This window comes from Gossypium arboreum, chromosome 9, assembly GCF_025698485.1.
Source record: "Gossypium arboreum isolate Shixiya-1 chromosome 9, ASM2569848v2, whole genome shotgun sequence".
In the NCBI taxonomy this organism is placed as follows: Eukaryota; Viridiplantae; Streptophyta; class Magnoliopsida; order Malvales; family Malvaceae; genus Gossypium; species Gossypium arboreum.
The window spans coordinates 72,610,328-72,631,617 of record NC_069078.1 but is presented as its reverse complement, the minus strand read 5'-3'; the positions used below and the strand labels follow the sequence as shown (position 1 = coordinate 72,631,617).

At 35.4% G+C, this 21,290-nt stretch overlaps 1 protein-coding gene across 2 annotated transcripts; it reads right to left on the bottom strand.

The window, feature by feature from the left end:
• Positions 1 to 148: 148 nt before the first annotated feature.
• Positions 149 to 21,017, bottom strand: LOC108456654 (protein CHROMATIN REMODELING 5-like). 2 transcript variants are annotated; one of them, XM_017755223.2, is made up of 30 exons: positions 19,395 to 21,017; positions 19,129 to 19,196; positions 17,554 to 17,991; positions 16,318 to 16,542; positions 16,096 to 16,179; positions 15,465 to 15,524; positions 15,269 to 15,372; positions 11,053 to 11,104; positions 9,034 to 9,097; positions 8,779 to 8,872; positions 8,569 to 8,656; positions 8,357 to 8,491; positions 7,890 to 8,081; positions 7,731 to 7,798; positions 7,083 to 7,176; positions 6,858 to 6,982; positions 6,717 to 6,780; positions 6,263 to 6,475; positions 4,975 to 5,217; positions 4,766 to 4,876; positions 4,525 to 4,611; positions 4,163 to 4,342; positions 3,985 to 4,065; positions 3,601 to 3,846; positions 2,975 to 3,130; positions 2,679 to 2,856; positions 2,403 to 2,584; positions 1,415 to 1,768; positions 1,235 to 1,328; positions 149 to 1,074 (listed from the first exon to the last, which is right to left on the bottom strand). In XM_017755223.2, the coding sequence occupies exons 1-30, from the start codon at positions 20,110 to 20,112 to the stop codon at positions 617 to 619; spliced, it is 5,256 nt and encodes a 1,751-aa protein (XP_017610712.1). In that variant the 5' UTR covers positions 20,113 to 21,017; the 3' UTR covers positions 149 to 616. The 2 variants fall into 2 exon arrangements, with proteins under 2 accessions (XP_017610712.1, XP_017610714.1); XM_017755225.2 differs by having other exon boundaries at positions 17,554 to 17,979; positions 19,395 to 21,016.
• Positions 21,018 to 21,290: the final 273 nt, after the last annotated feature.

Sequence of the window (21,290 nt, the reverse complement as noted above, 5' to 3'; positions counted from 1 at the left end):
TTCGATTCTCAAACGAATGCATTAGAGGGAACAAGGGATAAAGCAAGCAAATTCATACCATAACATGCTCTATTATAAAGCAAGTACAAATTTCCTGAAACCACTATTATAAAGCAAAAATACACCACCCCTGCCTCTCAACTTCAAATAAAAAAGCAAGCAAATTCGCACCCATTATTATTGCCTACAAAATTTGAATGTTGTCAAATAAAAATATTCAAAACTGATAATGTACACTTTTTTCCTTGCATGTTCATTTCAATTTTTTTTTCTCCTGCCACTTTTGAGCTATACAATTAAACAAATTACTGGATTCACTACCAAAAAGAAACTGTAAAAAGAAAAAATTGTGGAAAGGCCGCTCCGGCAAGCCCTGCACATGTTAGTAAAACCTTTTTTAGCTCAGCCGACTTTTTACATGGATTCAAATCCCGCCTGGTGGATACACCTCCTTAAATCCACCCATAAACACTCAACTTTAAATACCAACTTTTATTTCCATGCCCAAAAAAGAATCCCACCCAATATTCAAAGGCTCAAGTATCATCCAGCACAGCACAAAAAGCTTACTGTAGTTGATGCCCCGTGGAAAGCATTGCCTTTGTGCAAATCCAATTTAATGCATCCGATACGGTCTCTCATTACTAACAAGACGTTTATCTGATGGTCCTGCCCCAAGAATCCCCAAGGAGTTTGGATCTACCAATTGGATACCATTGTTCGTAGGTCTTTGAGCTGGGGGCTGGAGTTGGGGATGGATATCCCCTTCTGCTCTCCGTCGTCGTTTCCAAGCTTCAAACTTTGCAGCATCAATGCCTTTGTGAATTGGTTGTGATGTTTGATATGCCACTGCATTCTTGTACCCTCTTTGCTTCTCAACAGAATGTGACAAAGGGGGGTAGTTAGGGTCACCGTCTCTATCAACATGACCAGGTATAGCACCATTGATATGTGAGGGTCCATCCCCTCCCTCTTCTTCCCGCTCCTGCTTAAGTTTGGAATAAATCTGATGCAGCCTCTCACCAGAAAGATTCGAGAATGTAGAGACATAGTTCCATAAGCGCATAGTCATCCCTGCAACGTGAATTGAAATCAAAATAAATGGACTTATCAGACATCTAGAATCTTTAAATGTTTAAAATCGTGAATGCGCATATGAAAGATCCAATGCATATGCAAAAACGTGATAAAACTAATAAACAGAAAACACCATTAAACAGCAAGAACCACATACTATCTTGTCTATAGAGCTCATCTTCATGTTCCAAGACAATTTCATCTATTTTCCTTCCAAGAAGCTGCAAATAATTCCGAATTTTTGAAAGCACCTGGAAGGAAATAAACTTTTCAATGCAACTTCAGTTCACAAAACCATTAACAAATGCCAAAGAAATCTAAAACAAGATTGGCAAACCTTATCCTTCGGAAGATCAGCACTGGTAGTCTGCAATCTTTGGAGACGACGAAGGGTTTTTATTTCATCAATCATAACATCTTCACACCACTCCATCCACTTCACTTCTTTAAAGTGCTCATATACCTCCTCATTGTCAGACATTTCGCCCTCTTCTTTAACTAGTTCAACTTTCTGAGGCCTCTTATGCCTGTCCCTACTCATTTTAAAATTGACTTTAGGAGAACCCGGTTTCCCCTTCTTATCTCTTCCACGAGATATTGATACATTAAGAGTATTCTGCTTTTCTTTCTTTGAAGCCTTTCGACCAGCCTTGGTACCAGCATTCTTACCACCACCAATTGCTGCAACTTCCTGTGGAGAAAGTACCAGACAATTTAAATTGGACAGTTAGCAAATAGAAGCTTAAAGCTTAGGATAACAGCATGCAATAAACACTGATGTATATGCATTAAACAATCAGAGAAATATCAACCGCACAATAGAAAATTTGTAAGCTTCCACTAATTTGGTTCACTGATAATAAAAACCCATTTTGTTCCAAATCTTTGTTTTTCTTGAAGTACCCATTTCTGATGCATCACCGGACATGGATAAGGGGATATAAGCCCCTCCAATGATCCTTAAAATACATGGAAAAGCTTTTAAAAAACAGACCATACTCATATCAAACACATACTTGTATCCAACACTGAATTCAAGTAACACAGATAAACCAATTATGACTTATGAGGTCAAAGAAAAAAGCAGTTTGGTTATTCTCCACCAAAAACAAAATATTTGCATACAAGTAAATATAGCAAGAAATTTTCAAAAAATGGAATCTGTAGCAAACAAAACAGAAAATACATATACATATAAATGTGTGTGAGCGGGTGTAAAGTACATATATTAAGAAAAAAAATGAATTCATTTTTTAATACAGTAAGAACTACTCTAGCCAAAGCTGTAAGGATTACACTCCCTTATATTGAAATTGAAAGAGTACCATTTCCAAAAGTGCATTAGCACGTTCCTTCAAATTTGGGGCTCGTGGCAGAAAGGTTTCATGGTGTTGAAGTTCAGCAGGAGCAATCTTCTTCGTGAGGCCAAGCCTTTCATCTAATCTTATCCTTTCCCAATTTCCAAATCCATGGTAGTGTATTCCCAGAAGCAGTCTCGCATCATCAACTGCTGGCAATAACAGAAGATATGAGAAGTCCACAGCAATTTTCATTTAATTAAATTCCCAGAACAGAGAAAAGCATAAATGGGATATACATACTCTGATTCCATCCACACCCCTTGGACCAATTAGAGGGTTTAAGGTACATCAACACACGGAACTGTCTTATAGGATCTTCATACCTACTTATTCGCTTTGCTAACAACTGAAGTTCTTGGACACGATTGAACAGATCATTCGCCTTAACAGGGACGCCAAAGAAGTCCAATAATGGTCCCTGAATGTAATTACCACATAAAAGAACAGAATAACAGAAGGCCCTACAATTTCACTGGATGATGCACGCCAATGAAGAATTAAAAAACAAAATACCATTTGTAACTAATAGAACAAACCTTAGGTTCTGCATTTCCTACTTCAACTGCTTCTCTGCATCCTTCAACCAAAGCTTGGAAAAGCTCAATCTGTGCATCAATTGGAGCTGCTGCAACAGCACCACCAACTTCCTCTGCTATCAAAGTGATTTGGTTCTCATTCCCAAATTTCATAACCTGAGTTTTGGAGAAAAAGGAAATTTCAAAAACAAAAACACATAAGATCGGTCAGCAGAACCTACAATAATTGAAGAGGCAAATGCAACAAATTAGAGAAGACATGCAGAAGGATAGAACATGACATTTCTAATCAGGAGGAACGGGCTGATGTAGTAAGAATGTGTACTTATGTTACTTCAACTCTTCATCTTGCTAGAAATACTCGTGTCTGATGTATATCCAGACAGGGGTATGGAGATATGATCTACTGAGGACTCTCCAAACACATGAAAGTCTAGGAAAAATTGAACATATCCACGTCGGATGTAGACATTTGGTAAAAGAGTTGAACCAAAAAAGGAAATCGTGTTTCCAGATAGTGGATAGCAGCAATATCGGTAATATGCTGCAAGATTGCATAGGAAATATGATGAATAGAGAAATATGTTTTATATGCCAGACAAATTCCGGAAGACCAAGAAACCTACTGCTCGAGAAAAGCGCAGAGCATCTCTTTTAGGCAGATTCCCATAAGACCATCCTCTCACTTGAGCAGTTGCTCCCTCAATCATTGGTGCCAAGGGAGCGGAGTATTCTGCTTTACGGCGCTTTTGTACTCTCTCCTGAAGCTCCTGAGAATCAGAGCCCTTCTTCTTTCTTTTGTTACTCCTCTCAGGTTGACTTGTCTCAGCATAACTCTTGGTATTCCTTGCAGCACGAGGAGCCAGAGCATCCTAATCGAAAAAAAGAATAACTTAGGCAAATGGATCCAACTAAATGTCAGAAACAAACATAAAAGTCCAAAATGTACAAGTAGGCATTCAAGAAACTTTTCATAGAATAAAATTGATAAAAGAATATCAGGATACTACTTCGGCTTGTGCAATAGCATCTGGTTTTATCCAACGACTCCAGAAAGTACCATCATCTTCAGCATTACAGAAATTAGCAACCTGAGCTTGATGAAAGAAATAGAAACCAGTTACACAAGAAAGAACCTATACACCTATTACAAAAAAAGTCCACCGTAAAAAGGCATAAGTTGCTTGCCTTAAAAGCACTCAACAATTCATTCCCTTCCTCCTCACCCACTTTCTCCTCAACCTTCTCTGCCCTTTCAAGAATTTCATCTATATCCATACTTAACAGCCTTTTTTTGCTTTCTTCATCATTTCTGTCCTCCTTGAACAACTCTTCAGCCCCAAATCTCAAAATTGCTGATAGCTCATTCTGGAATGGTAAAAGAGATTTGAATTGTGTTAAAGACCAAAAAGCATTAAAAACTTGAATTGCAAGAGCATATATTAAGGAAAGAAGAGGCCAATCATGTTGGTGAATTCCAACAATCAAAATCCAGATATAAAACATAAAAGCCTTCATACTTGAATAATTACTTCAAGACAAGTCCTTACCTTGTCAAAATGACTCCCTTTCTTTGTTTCTTTTCTCTCCAATCTACCCTCTGCATTTAATTTTTGGATCACCAAATGGTCAAGCACCTGTAGAAAGCACCAAGCAAGAAAACACATTAAATTACTCACTTTAAATGCCTAACAAGAAAATTAAGTTAGGCTCTCTTCACTAACACATGATGAATACTTATATGTGGAAATATCCAATTCTATGAAATTCAATCAGGTTAAGGTGAATGACCATCTTCTTTTTAGCTCGCTCCAGGATATCTTCCTCAACACTTTTGCTAGTCACAAATCTGTAAATGTTGACAACTTCACGTTGCCCAATTCTATGAGCTCTACTCATTGCCTGAAGCAAAATAAAACGGTAAGCATAAACAAGGCTACTAAATTTTCACCATAAGATAGAAAATTATGCTTGGGAAAACAGAATATCAAGTTTGAGACCTGCAAGTCATTCTGCGGATTCCAGTCAGAATCAAATATTATAACAGTGTCCGCAGTTGCAAGGTTTATACCAAGGCCACCAGCCCGAGTAGAAAGAAGGAAGCAGAAATCATCACTTCCAGGTGCATTGAAATGATCCATAGCCTGCTGTCGTAACTCTGCCTTTGTACTACCATCAAGCCTCTGAAATTGGAATCCTCTGAGCAACAAGTACTCCGCTAGTATATCCAGCATTCTAACCATCTGGCAATTTTTACCATTTTGCAGAACATGACACGTAAAACACAAGATTGCAAAACTTAATCAGACTTATCGTCAACGAAAAACATAAAGGCCAGCTAGCACAGTCTTATAATATCCAGAGGACAACTTTAAACACCCATCCATCATGGGATTAGAAATATAGAATTAGAAGAGAGAAAAAAAATGATAATAAAGTAAACCATAATAAAACATACAGATACAATACTTCCTCTATTCAGCTTTATCTGTTTCCCTCAAGAACTCAGACTAGATAATTTCCAGAAACCTAATGACTCATCTACCTATATTAACAAATACAATAACACTAATTCTTAACACACACACACATTGTGCAAGTGTATGGATGCACATATGTATTCTAGCACATACACAAATTACAGTACCCGGGAAAGTGAAGGGATGAAGGAAGAGTGGTTCAGTTTCAAATAATTGGGATTAATCAAGAAGATATTAGGAGATACTCGTAAAGACAAGCCACCATTTTCTGCAATAGAGAGTATCTGGAGGGGAGTTATTACCTATTTACCTCATTAAAAGCTTTTGCTTTAGAACAACAATTTAATGTCAACTTTGGTTTCTTCTTATAACTCATAAAGGATGCAAATACAAAATATACCAAATTATCATCTCCTTTCCTTTCCAATACTCGACCAAACAAGCTGTGCCACATTAACCTTCTTTCTCTTCCTTTCCAGTATATTCAGGAAGCCAAACAAGGCAAACCACACCCTCTCATTCTCCCTCTTCAACCCCACCTTGAATTTCCTTTCCCTCTAAGTTCCCAAAAATAGCATAAAAGAGTAAAAGACTACTAAACAAGTGGCCAACAAGTATGAAAAAGTAAGACCTGACAATATTGGATGCAACACAAACAACACTAAGTACAGGAAAATGTTAAAATCTAATAACACAAATTCTTAACATATCAAAATATATATAATACCTTAAACATGTTTATGACACTAGAAAATAAAATGGACATGAACACAACATGGATACACAAATTGCCAAGTCCAATACAAACCTGGGAAAAGACTAGAACTCTATGCTTTGTTTCATGCAACCTGGTAAGCAACTTGTCAAGTATGACTAGCTTCCCACTGCTTAATATAATTCTTTCCAATTTACTAAGATCATTCATGCTAGTGTCCCCGCCATAACCATGATCAGCACTTTCAAACAGAAAGGGATGATTGCAGCATTTCTTCAATTCAACCACTATATTTAAAAGTGAGACCTGCAATTTAAAAGAAAAGACCTACATCAATTTTCTACGATTGGTAGCACTGCTTGAGAATAATAGAAAGAGAAGAAAAAATTTATAAACAATTACAAAAATACTCACCTTCACTATATACTGCATGCTTTTATTGGTAGTAAAATCAAATGAAAACCAAACAACGGAAGAAAGAAGACAAAAACCACAAAAAGCTGCACAAGTAAAGTTTTCAAGCAGTGAAATGATAAATGATACTAACCTGATTTCCACGAACACCCTTGTTTAAGTCATGGAAGTTGCGTTCCAAAATCCACCTATAGTACCTGCATAAATATAAATAGTTTCATGTGTTGATGCAATAGAAAAATGCATAACTTTGCAAGCAGCTTATAGTTCTTACTGTTTCTGAAGCGGGGACATCTCAACCCTAAGGATACGCTCAATTTTTGGAGGCAAAGATTTCTCTACATCCTTGATAACTCTTCGAAGAATGTGAGGCCTCAATTCCATGTGAAGATTAGCAAGCTACATGCAAATTCAATACAGATTTTGGTTTTAGATCAAGTAAAATATAACATAACCTAGGAAAAATGACAAAAGGATGCAATAATTTCTAATGGCATACCTCATTTTCATCAAATGTGCTAAGGTTCTTGTAATTTTGAACAAAATCGTCCTTACTTTCAAACTTGTGAGGATCAAGGAAATGAAGCAGAGCCCTATCAAAAGAAGATTCAGGGATGAAAATAATGGCAAAAACTATCTGAAGAAGCATACAAGATTACTCATCAGCCAATTAAAAAGGATTTGCAGGTCTGTTCCCCATGCTAGATTCCAAGTTTGAAATGAATAGAATTATTGGTGGTGGGTATCATTTTATTACTAAAAATTTAAATAAATAAATAAAAGAACTATTATTCAGCCACCCAGTAACATTTTGCAAGAGAGACAAAAAGAACAAAGATAATCATGCGGTCAACCAGAAAGAGTGAGGAAAGAGGAGTTTAAGAAGTTATAAAGTACAAATATTAACAAGATTAAAGTTAGGCAAAAGAATTTTATCCTCAAGAGGCTATGGTTATAAAACAACAATTAAAAGCAGGCACAGAAACTCCCATTGTCTAAATGCAACATATTAAGTTGATATCAGAAGAAATTTCAGCCTTGATAGATTCTCTTCTTTTGTATGCATCTAAAAAACTAGTATCAAAATCTACATCTAAAATTGGCAAAATCTCCTAATCATAGTAGTACGAAGTAAAAGAAATAATACCATAACTCCTCAACGCTGTTCTGTAATGGAGTTCCAGTAATTAGCAACTTGTTCTTAGTACTAAATTCCTGAGAAAACAGAAAGGCACCATTCAATATTAATCATATTAACATAACCAATATAATTATTTACGGCAGGAAGGGATCAAATATCGCATACTGAAAGCGTTGTGTATAACTGTGCCTCACTATTCTTCAACCTATGAGCTTCATCAACCATCAAATAGTTCCACTTTATCTTAGACAGTACTGCCTTATCCTTCAGAACTACCTCGAACGTAGTTAGCAGGGTATTAAATTTTATAGGTCTGCCAATTTTCTTGTCATTGTAAAATTCATATTGCTGACAAACCTGACAACAAAAGAAAATAAAAATGTAAAAAGAATAAAATTGGAGTGAGGAAGGGTTCAAAATATTTTAACTACCACCCACCTTAGTTAAGATACAAAGCAACCAGTAACAGACGTTCTAACAGAAAATTATAACTTCATAGGCAGATAAAAATCAACAAAAAGGGTATTTTTGGGTGGAGACAGAACAGTGACATATAAAAACATATTAAACCCACTCCATTTGTCAGATATATTGAATAAAACAAGCAAACATACAAGAAAAACAGGACTCACCTCTCGGCTTGCACGAGTACCAACATATACAATAACATTCATATCTGGAAGCCACTTCTTGAATTCTTTAGCCCAGTTTGATAAGGTTGATAATGGAACAACCACAAGAAATGGTCCAGGGATTTGTTGAGCATTCTAAAAAATAAAAATATCAATGGAAAGCCATACAGTTCAGAATAATAACCCAGCTGTTCTTAGAAGACCAGGTTTACCTGTAAGAAACCAAGCATAGATACTGACTGGACAGTTTTACCAAGACCCATTTCATCAGCTAAAATGACATTAGTATCATTTCTCCAACTGTTATGTGAACACAAAGAACATTCATTAATTATATATCAGATGCTCAGGGATTCAGAATTCAGATAATCATTTCCCGTAAAAAAAATGCCTAACCTAAATCAATAGAAACACGCATATACCTGTTAACAAGAAAATTCAAACCCTCTAGCTGATAATCACGAAGCTTTCCTCCCCTTAACCACTCTGGTTGTTCATCAAGTTTCCGCAAACTTGCTAAAGATGAAAAATGCACCCAAATTAAATGAGCCATTTACATGATGAACTGTAAAAGTATAATAAAAAAAGGGGAAGAAACTAAGACCGAGTTCTAGAGGGAACATAGAGGGACAGTGGCTGTAGGACAACCTTTAATAAACATAATTAGTAGTACATACCTTTGCCTTTCTTACGCTGGTGATCTACAATTTTTCCCTGCACAGCCATTGCAGCATCACGAGCCTGTTTACAGAATGACAAGTAGTTGAATTTGTATGACCATAAATATTTTACATATTCAAGAATAACTAAAACAAAAAAAAGGTAACAGGAAGCCCTGGCGAGTGCTGGACAAATTTAACAACAGATAATGGATTAGAATACACATTATAAATTTCAACTTGTCATGTACAATTTCAGTTTCAAACATCGAGGCCTATACATGGCTTATACATGTTGCCAAAAAACATTTTAGCAGAACCTCCAGCTTGTGATGTCATAAGATACACTACAAATGCTCAATTCCTCATTTTCCTTCTAATTGAGCGCCAATTAATCTCCTAGAAAATCTAATAAGCTCTAATATACTGAAAATAAAGATGTCAAAATGGTGAAGACTGTAACCATAAAAAAGTGAAAGTAATTGGCATTCCCTTAAGATATTTAGGTTGTGTTTGTTTCATTGAAAACAACTTCCGAAAAATGATTTCTGAAAAATAAATTGAATTTTTGGAAAAGATGATATTTTCTGGTGTTTGGATGATTCTCTATAAAATATTTTCCGTAGTTTGGCAAGTTTTCCTAAAATCATTTTCTAAAAGTTGTTCTTTGTGAAACAAAGATGGCATAAATATATTTGTTACAAAATATTATAGCACAATTTCCTTTCGACAATCGAAATTTATTCTATAATAAGATAATATTTTATGATAATCAATGTCATATATAAACTCAATAATAACTTAATTTAAATTACATATATCGAGTACATATTGACACATTAGAGTTGTAAGAGACAAATCAAGCTAAGCATTACTTAAACAAATATACATATTTATATAATTAAAATATTCATATTTTATACTGCATATTTATAAAATTAAAATATTCATATTTTATACTAAGTTAAAATATGTCATAAGTCCTTGTACTCTTCAGTAAACTTAAAATTTAGTCCATGTACTTTTATTTTTGGAAATTTAATCCTACTTTTAGATATCAAAATTCAAGTTTAATTATTAACACTATTAAAAATATTTTGTTAAATTCAAGTTCATTAAAATGTCATTTTTAGTTATATGACTACCAAATGGATAGTTTTTATTTAAAAATGTGACATCAACAAAATTGACAAAAAATTAACAAGGTTAACAATTAGACTTGGTTTCCAAATCTAAAAAGTAGAGGACTAAATTCTTAAAAATAAAAGTACAAGGACTAAGTTCCAAATTTGTTAAGAGTACATGGACTTATGGCATATTTTAACCTTTATAACATTTATTATTAATATATTTATAATTGTAATAAATATTTATTATCAATATATTAATATTAAATACTTTTCAACAATATATGAAAATATTATTTAATATTTTAAAATTAAAAATAAAAAGAATATTATTAATATAATAATATTAAGCTTGATTTAAGTTAATTTTATATAAAAATAAAATTACCCATAAAAGAGGTCTTTTCCAGAAAATGACTTGCACTTTTTAAAAGGGTAAATCATTTTACAGATAAAAGAGCTTATTCTCCGTTGACTTGCAAGTCATTTTTGATTGACCAAGTTGTTTTCCATGAAACAACTGCACCCTTAAATAAGAAATAAGAGTTAAAATTGTAATTTAGTTAATGTACCACCTATTTTCTAATACCGAAGTTAGCTATCATGGACCTCTTTAACTTTTAATGACGAAAGGGACCAATGTACCACCAGCCTGTATTCATTTGCTTTGACCTACGTAAAGATCAAACATAATGCTTAACTGCAATACATCTAACATGGAAACATGGGGCCATGCCAGCAATTGCACTGCAATAACTGATAGGCAAGTATAGGTCACAACCATATCACTCTGAATAATGCCTAGGCAGTAGTGTCCAAAAATTGCAAAACATTACAAACACTGCCACGGTAGCTGTTACAGAAAATTATAGTAAAACCACGTGCAAGCACAATTTGCAGGACATGTTACCTTATACTCATCAATAGCATCTTGTGCAAATGTAATATCTATATCCTTTTCCCTGATAAAACAAATATGTAACCACAATCATAAATACTGGAGCTGTGTTAAGCAGGACATGCAGAAAGAATAGATAAAGAGTACAAAGTCTAGATGATACAGACACAAATTTCATATGTTATTAAACTATAAGTCTAGATTGTTACTGTTAAGAACAGGCTTTTTCTATTCCATTTTATTCATAAGACATTACATAAATATTTATACACATAGTAAGCCTAACTTAGGAAACTCTATACTAGGAAACAGACTAACTCTAGGGATGCTGTCTAAAAAAACAGCCTTAAAGTTAGGGATAGTAATCAGTAAAATATTTACAGAATCCTATCTGATACACTTAAATATTCCTTAATTAGTAAACTGTAATCTGACACTCCCCCTCAAGCTGGGAAGTGGATATCATCCATTCTCAGCTTGCTTACTAGTTTCTGAAACAACTTTCCAGACAACCCTTTGGTAAGTATGTCTGCTAGTTGACCATCGGTGGACACAAATGGAGTGCAAATTAAGCCACTGTCCAGTTTTTCCTTTATAAAATGTCTGTCAACCTCAACGTGCTTCGATGCGATCATGTTGAACTGGATTATGTGCAATATTGATAGCAGACTTATTATCACAATACAACTTCATTGGACCTTCCCACTTGATCTTCAAATCTTCCAAAATAATTTTTAGCCATAATAGCTCACAAATTCCAAGAGCCATCACCCTAAATTCAGCTTCTGCACTAGATCTAGCCACAACATTCTGTTTTTTACTCCTCCAAGTCACAAGATTGCCTCCTAGGAAAGTGCAATAGCCCAAGGTTGATCTTCTATCAACCATAGACCCTGCATAATCTGCATCGATATAGGCTTCAAGGGTTAAATTCTCCCCTTTTAAATAGGATTCCTTTACAGGCGTGCCCTTTAAGTCTTGTAGAATTTGATACACAGCTCTAAGATGTGATTCTTTGGGGTTGTGCATAAACCGACTTACAACACCATTGCATAGGCAATATCCGGTCTGGTATGAGACAAGTAAATGAGCTTCCCACAAGTCTTTGATATGAACTTTTATCAAATGCTGCATCTTCTAGTGCATCTCCAAGTCGTGATTCATCTCTATGGGTGTGTCTGCTGGTTTACATCCCAACTTGCTGTCTCTCACAACAAATCAACTATGTATTTTTGCCGAGATATAAAGATCCTTCCGAGAGTGTGCCACTTCAATACCAAGGAAATATTTTAACTTTCCGAGCTCTTTGACTTCAAATTCTTTTACTAGGCATTTCTTTAAACTCTCCATTCCTTCCGGTCATCACCAATCACTATAATGTCATCTACATAGACTAATAAAGCAGTCACTCCCCGAAGATGAGTGTTTTACAAGCAGTGTGATCTCCTTGACTCTGTTTATACCCCAACTTGAGCATTACTTTGGTAAATCTTCCAAACCAAGCCCTCGGGGACTGTTTTAGTCCGTACAAAGCCTTTTTAGTCCGCAAACTACATCACGTATTTGGACCGAATCACAGTGGAACATCCATATAGACTTCCTCCTCAAGATCACCATGTAAAAGGCATTTTTATGTCAAATTGCTGTAATTTCCAGCCTCGGTTGGCAGCTAGTGACAACAACACTCTCACAGTGTTCATCTTTGCAACAGGGCAAATGTCTCAAGGTAGTCTACTCCATACATTTGAGTGTACCCTTTAGCAACCAATCTTGCTTTGTACCTCTCCAAAGAACCATCGATTTATACTTCACAGTGTACACCCAGTGACATCCCATTGTTTCTTTCCTCTCGGTAATTTCACCAAGTCCCATGTCTTATTTTTTCAAGAGCTTCCATTTCAACCTTCATGGCATTTTTCCAATTCTCATCTTCTAATGCCTCGGATCACGCTTTTGGGAATGGAGATAGAATTTAGGCTAGTAAGAAAGGCTTTGTGGTTATGGGACAAATTTTTGTAAGACAAAAATAAGTACAAGGGATGTTTTGTGCAGTGCTCTAATCCCTTTTCTAATAGCAATGGGAAATTCATCTAAATTTTCAGTAGTTTCATAGTAGGTTCAGCAATTACCTCGGGTTGTATAGGAGGAGGAGATGATTGAACTTGCACGGTGCCTTCTTCCTTGAGTAAACCAAGAAAGGACGAGTAGTGTCCTGAATCCCTCTTTGTGATTTGGGTGTATTAGGCTCTGTTTGAGTTATTGGACAGAGCTGGAATGTGAGTGTTTGGTTCTTTGGGCGGGAGCTGGAATGTGAGTGGTTGGTTCTTGGATAGTAGTGGGAATGTCAAGAAGAAAGAATTCTCTGTCCTTATCTTACGTGAATAAGATCTCCCCGAAGATAAGGACTATTAAAGAAATTCTCTTGTTACGCAAAAGTAACATCCATTGATACATAAAATTTTTTGTGGTGGATGATAGCATTTGTACCCTTTTGAGTGGAAGAATAACAGAAAGACACACTTGACAGCTCGTGGATCAAATTTTCCTCTATTTTGAGAATCTACATGTACAAAGGCAACACAACCAAATATTTTGGGAGGAAGGTTACTTGAAGTACTAAAATCGGAAAGAATTTTGCTAGAACTTGCATAGGACTTTGAGATTCAAGGACTTTTGTAGGCAATCTATTTATCATATGAGTAGCAGATTAAAACAGACCTCCCCAGTATTGTTTAGGGACATTTTTTGGAACAAGAGGGCTCTTGTAATAGCTAAAATGTGACCATTTTTCTTTCGGCAACACCATTTTGTTGGGGTGTGTTAACACAAGATGACTCATGTATAATGCCTCTTTCTTGGAAATATGGTGAGAAAGCGATTGAAATAGTCCTTGGCATTGTCGACCTAAACCTTTTATTTCACTCCATATTGTGTTTTGATCATGTTGTAAAAGGTTGGAAAGACAAACCTTACATCGATTTACATTTTAAAAGAAATATCCAAGACACACGGTACAATCATCAATAAAGGATACAAACCACCGAGCCCGAAATATTTGAAATAGTGGATGGTCCCCAAACATCACTATGAATAAGAGTAAAAGGAGCGGATGTTCTTTTATTGCTTAGGAAAAGAGGTACGTTTATGTTTTGCAAGTTCACAGACATCACAATGGAATTTTTCAACAGTTAATCCTTTGAACAATGAAGGAAACATAATTTTAAGGACTCTAGCGATGGATGACCAAGGCGGAGGTGATGGAGCCAAATTTGGTTTTATTAGTTTTAATAGATTCGGATATGAAAAGTAATGGTGAGGAATTGAGCACTAACTTCTCCTTTGGATTCCTCAAGATAGTATAGGCCATTTACTTCCTTAGCATGTCCAATCATCCTCCTCGTATTCATTCTGAAAAAGACATCGATTGTGATAGAAAAACACACTACTGATTAGAGTCTTTGGTAATTCTTTGGATGGATAGAAGATTGGTAAATAGTCTTGGAACATGAAGGACATTTTTAAGAGTAAGGGTTTTGTTTATAACAATATCACTCGACCAGCCATCGTGATCACGAACCATCGACTCTTGTTATCTTTCTACTACTAGGGCAAGATGTATATGAAACAAATTTTTGTGAGGAGTGGGTCATGTGGATGTAGCTCTGAGTCAATGACCCAAGAACTTTTTTGGGTATATCCAAGATTTTAGAATTTTGAGAAGAGGATATACCTGAAAAAACCAAACCACTAGTACCTATTGAAGGAGATTTTTCCAATGATCCCAGCAGATTCTTCAACTTCTCAATTTCTTCTTTATTGAACTCAACAGATGATTCTTGAGAATTCCCTTCTCCAGTGTTGCTGGTTTTGACAGTTTCAGCCATGTTTCTTTTGAACAAATTCTACAGGCTTGAGGGTTGATCAGGAATGAGAAGAAGTTGCCAGACAAAGAAAAAAAATCCCAGAATTTGAGCTAAAAACCTGGCTCGGATACCATGTTAAGAACAGGCTTTTTCTATTCCATTTTATTCATAAGACATTACATAAATATTTATACACATAGTAAGCCTAACTTAGGAAACTCTATACTAGGAAACAGACTAACTCTAGGGATGCTGTCTAAAAAAACAGCCTTAAAGTTAGGGATAGTAATCAGTAAAATATTTACAGAATCCTATCTGATACACTTAAATATTCCTTCATTAGTAAACTGTAATCTGACAGTTACCATGTTGCTTCTGCATAAGACAATCCCTGCCACTTGACCAAATACTCTGACATCACATTCCCAGAGGCATCCTTACTGATTCGATCAACAATTACTCTCTCCACCTGAACATGTAAATCAATTACAATTAACTGAAGGAGTACAACCAAGAAAATCAACCAAAACATTAAAGAAACAAGGAATTAATAAAGCTAACCTCACTATTTTGCTTGATTAGATCCAAGTCCATTTCCTTACTTACATCGTTTACCTCAATCTAATGGGTAATAGAGAATAAAAAGTCAGAAGCAAAAAAAAAAAAAAAAAAAGCAACTTCCAAAAGAAGGCTTATCTTATAATCTGTTTAATGCAAGTGTACAATTCTTTTTCACTCCTTCCCATGGCAGGAATAACTTGTTCCACATATTTAAGTACCCGCCCCCTCCCCCCCCCCAAAAAAAAAATAATAATAATAAAAGCATAAATTACCTTAATGTCAAAGCTCTATGATATACCTTAGTATGTGACCACCATGATTGTGAAAACAAATTAGTCTAGTAAAAAAGAAAAGAGTACTGATAATATCACATACTGCTTATAGCCCATATTCTAGAGAGCTAAAGATATGCAACAAAACCATTATACCTTTCAGCATGCTTATTTTCTTTCCATTTACCATAAAATTGAGCCATGTAGTTGGCACAGAGCAAACATACATCGGTTATGAATTTGTTCAAAATAACTTGGGTATATAATAAATTCAGAACCCAAAATAAGTAAATTTTCCAAAGTGATTCAAACGACCCCCAACTTGGAATGAGAAATTCACAAGTTAAGATGCAACGTACCTCCTCGCGTGACAGCGCCTTCCTGTATTTCGCATCGTCCATCACCTTTTTTGTGTAATTTAGAACCTTCTTAAAACCACTAAGCTGGAAAATCAAACATGGAAACAAAAAGCACAAGTAATCGGAGGAAGAGAGAGAGAAACCCATGGCACTAGAAACAAGCCTCCACAAATAATACTTCTTAAGGACATATGCATTACTATACACATAATAATAACTCACATTTTGTAGCTCAAAAAACGATTTCCATTGACAATGAAGATGTGACTGCCCCTTCCATTTAATCAGGAATTCCATCTCATTCCAATCTGGTTCAGAATCAAACAAGTGGCTTAGCAGAACAGGCTCTGTAGATCTACTGTTTCTAATAGCATCATCAGCCATGCCCTTTGGTTGATGCCATAACACCTTTTCAATTGAGTCACCATCTTCCTCTTCAGCTTCATCCTAAACAAGCAATATTAGATTTTCAAATAATAATAATATTACTAAAAGACCATCATAAGTTAGATGTTTCAAGATTGTGGACTTAAATTCACCAAAAGGATGCACATTTATGTAAACCAACCACATTCACTACATGGAAAAAAAAATTAAAAAAGCTTCACAAGGTTCCTTCATTATCTCTCATTCAGGTATCCGAAGTCCATGCGCTTCCCACCCCAATATGCAAGTTCAAGATTTCACACATAAAACCAAAACAAAGGGCAAACACACATAAACACAAACAAGAGTGGGACCAGATCAACCTCAATAACAGAATTAGAAAGTCAACACATTTTAAACAAGGAATCTCTGGTAATAGTAAGTTGAACTGAGCTAAAAGGGAAAAGCCAAATAAAATACTTGGGGAGAGTAGGTGTATCATACTACTTGTTCCAATCTCATCTACTGAAAATATGAATCACTTAGGATACAAAGGCTATAGAGAATGTTATGATCCTAACCATGCAAGCATTAATCAATAGCAAACAGTATCGATTCAGACAAAAATCAATAGAGACAAAGGATTGCCTGACTATGCAGTCAATATTCCAGTTTATCTGTCAAATACATACAAAAAACAACTTGAATAATTTAGATCTCACAAGTTCATTTACAATCAAATAGTTGCATCAATATGAAAGATCCAACTAATCTACTAAAAAAATAAAGTAGAACATAACAAAAAACAAATTGAAGGTAACAGAAATGTGATAATCCTTGTCAAGCAACTTTTAATCAAGGAAAAATTGTAAGGTTCATACAACATGGACGCAGAATATATATGCAACAGAATGCTGATTATAGAGTCATTATTACATTTTATCTGCAAAGTCCATAAATACCAACTTGGATAACCTACATCAGAAATTCCAATTTATAAGCAATCAATTACATCAAATATGAAAGATGTTACATACCTGCTAAAATAGTAAAGTATGTAATAATAACCATAACAACATGAGAAGAATTTACCTTTAGAGTCTTCTTCTTCTTGACTTCCTCAATTTCTTCACTTTCTTCACTCTCAACGTATGATACTTTCCGTACAGACCTACTAGAAGTACGAACCTCACTGTTTCTTCCCATGCTTATGAATGTATTAGAACGAGCACTACTTATACGGTGATTTCCACCTCTTCTAGCAATGCTCTTGAAATCATGGACGCTTTCACTGTCAGAATCCTCAGCTGAGCATTCATCCTCATCAAATGATGATTTCCCTCTTCTTTGTCGATTGGTGGATTTATGTTCTTTAGTGGGTTTGACACTAAGTCCAGCTTTAACACGTTGCACTCCTTTAGGTTTTTTTCTATAATAAGAATCCTCTTCATCTGAAATATCTACATCACCATCACTATTGTCTTCTTCCTCAGAATCTTCACCATCCCAGTCTTTGTCCTGTTTAACGAACTAAATTAGCAGGAAGAAGTATCAGGCTGGTGTAAGGCATAAGAAACACAACCATCATGGACCAACCTTAATGATTGCCATAGAACATATTTTTAATAAAAAAACAGATATCCTCCAAAAAATCCCCTCCATTATTCCCCCTAGAAACTAGAGTACCAGGAAGTTTGAACCTAATTTTAACAGTCAGAAGTGAAATAATGAATGGAATGCAGAAGCAAGGCAAGGGATTAGAATAAAAAATTATGAAGGAAAAGGCAATTCTAAACAATCTACCAATGTATAAAAGGTTCATGCTCAACTCTGGAGAGAAAAAAATAAACAAAAAACAAAAAACAAAAAACCAAAACAAAAACAGAAACAAAAACTAGTCCTCCAAACATCAAAATAGATAAATGAGAACCTAAGTAGACATTAACAAGAAGAATAATATCAAAACCATAATTTCCTTTGAAGCCATGCAGTAAGACCATAATTTAAATAATTCATATACATAACCACTGTTCCTGTCCTCATCAAAAAGATAAAATGCAAGCTCCTGAAACTACCAGCTTCAGTTGCAGTCCCCTAAATTCAACCTTACTAGAAATGTAAGTGAATCTTTTTTCCCTATATCCTAAAACTCATCAATTGGCTTAGCAGTTGCCCAGAACATAACCACCTATACCAACAGTCATCCCACTACATTTTTGTAGCCCAAAACCAAAAGCAGGATCATTCAAAACCTACAAGAACAATTCTTTCAACAAACATGAGAGAGAGAGAGAGAGGGAAGTTCTCTCTTATGAGCATAAACAGCTTTTTCAGGTGACTAGATATAGTTTTCATAAACCGATAATAATAATTATCTATGCAAATTGCACATTCAACCAAGTCCGACATCCATTAGGGATACCCATATCCAACACTCTATCCCTAGTCCATGTAACATAGACCAACATGCTTCAATTCCTAAGATTAAATGCAGCTTCTTATATATATCCTCCTTTCTTCATGATTATCTTTTTACTTGGGACAAAAATGGATAGGATAAGATTTGCCTTCAAAAATTACACAAAAGTTACAGTGTGGAAGTGTCGAAAATAAAAACCATAAATTTAAAATCAAAACAGAAAGCAAGTAGCAAACCAAATCAATGACCTGATTCCCAGCATGACCACTTGCAGCATCATAGTCAGGCTCAAAATCTGCATCATCAGGGTCATCTTCTGCAAATAAGACGGGAAAAACTTGACATCTCAAAACAAGACTAACTAAGAACTGTTGTATAGTTAAAATCATGGGAGAATATATCATTCATCAAGTTCAATGCACTGGTTTATTCGACCTTAGCAGTGACCCAATGTGAGACATTGTAATAAGAAATAAGGCAGAACATGAAAATAATACGGTAAGATATAATGTACCATCTTCTTCCTCCTCCTCTTCATAATCAACATCATGATTGCTTTCCTCATCATCATAGTTGAAGTTATTTAAAGCTCTTGAACTCCTGGACATAGTGCTACTAAGAGAAGCAGGCTTAGACTTTGGCCTAGTATTTAACCCAACAGAATTGCTAAGGCCTGTATAATGCATGGTATCACTTTGCTCTTCCCCATCCTGTTCATAGTATTCATCAGATAACATCTCATCTGCAGGAACATCAGAATGGCCCCTTTGAGCCTTGCCTTTCTGCGCCTCATCATCTTCCAAATCCAACCTATCATCCCTGTCATCTGATGAATTATATTCCGAAGCTTCCAAATTCCTGTGGTCAGATTTCGAATCCTGCCCAGAGTCCGATCCACCCTGGTGGTCCATAGGCTGACAGTCCTTCCAAAAAGTCGAACCCCATTTTCCAGGAGCTACTCTTCTTCCCGGTGGCTGAAAATTTGAATTTGAAACACCAGCACCGCTAGCAGCAGCCACCTCATTATGGAGCCTAACAGAACCGTCTGGCTCCCTGTCACTTTGATAGCGTGCATTAATATCAAATTCTCTTTCGGAAAAAGTCCCACTCCCACCCACATCATCATTTCCTACTGAACTTCGAATCCTACCAATGCTTTGTCCCTGGCTTTTCTCTTCCAAGACATCGTGTGCGTCTGTGTCATTTGAATAGTTCCGAAAAAATGCCATCATTTCATATGGAAATCCTATGCAAATAACTCTCCTCTTTGACAAATATACAAAGAGATTTGAGGAAATGCAACGCAGCTTCACAAGCTTAGCTGAGAAGCTGAGAAATCAATCAGCCAAAAGTATTGCTCAGACACCTGCCAGGTGAATTTCAGGACAGAACGATCGAAATTCGAAATCAATCCAAACAATCGAGAAGTCTGACCAAGAAGGCCGAAGAAAAACGTGAATTGGACAAAGAAAACAAAACATCCATCACTCTAAACACGGGAAAAATCCAACACTAGAAACTCCGGTTAACAAACCCTAACATTAAAATTTTAAAGAAAAAGCTCGCAACCCAAAACCCTAAACTCAAAGCATCGAGGACAAAAAATGAGTAGGAAAAAAAAATCAACCGCCAAAAATAAAAGCCGATTATTGTTCCAAAAAGAGGCTGAACATTAAAAGAAAATAAATGAGAGCTTTTTGAGTAATGAGGAGAAGAAATATTTAGGGTATAAATGGACAGGAGCTGGGGTTAATAATCAATCGTGCATGCCTATTTAAATCGCCCAATAATGAAACACAATAATCCGCTGTCCATTTTTTTTTTTTAAACAAAGAGACCGTTTTCACTCCGGTCCCTCCCGGGTTTGAGGGTGGTTCGGGTCGCCGAGTGTAAGGTGAGAGCTCCCGATTCCAAAGGAGGAAGACGAATCGCTTTCTGAACTATCGTCCGATCGGAAAAAGGGAGAGAAATGTTGATTTTCAGAGGGAAAGATAGTGTAGGATTAAAAATACAAAGATTATAGATGCGATAAAAAAGGGAGTTAATTTGGTTTGGAGATTAATGTTTTATAGACAAATACTAGTTTGTTTGTATAACGTGCGAGTGTATTGTACATTATGCTTACTTTATATATATCATGTATCTATCACCTTCATTTTCACCAAAAACCCTAACTATGATAAATCCAAGCTAGTGGTAAAAATTGATATTTTTAGTGTTTGGATGATTTTACATAAAATATTTTTATTATTTTATAATTTTTTAAAGTTATTTTTTATAAAAACAAACACGACATAAAATATATTTGTTACAAAATATTATAATACAATTTTCTTTTGACAATTTAAATTTATTTTATAATAAAATAATATTTTGTAATAACCAATATGATATATTTAAACTTAATAAG

Bases quoted from the DNA above. Each gene is read 5' to 3' on its own strand.
- LOC108456654 (XM_017755223.2), bottom strand. From the start codon at position 20,112: ATGATGGCATTTTTTCGGAACTATTCAAATGACACAGACGCACACGAT. The intron at 7,177-7,730 runs GTATTATTTCTT...TTCTTTTGATAG, and splicing joins AACAGCGTTGAGGAGTTATG to GGCTCTGCTTCATTTCCTTG. The intron at 2,585-2,678 runs GTATGTATATCC...TATTGCCAGCAG, and splicing joins GGGGTGTGGATGGAATCAGA to TTGATGATGCGAGACTGCTT.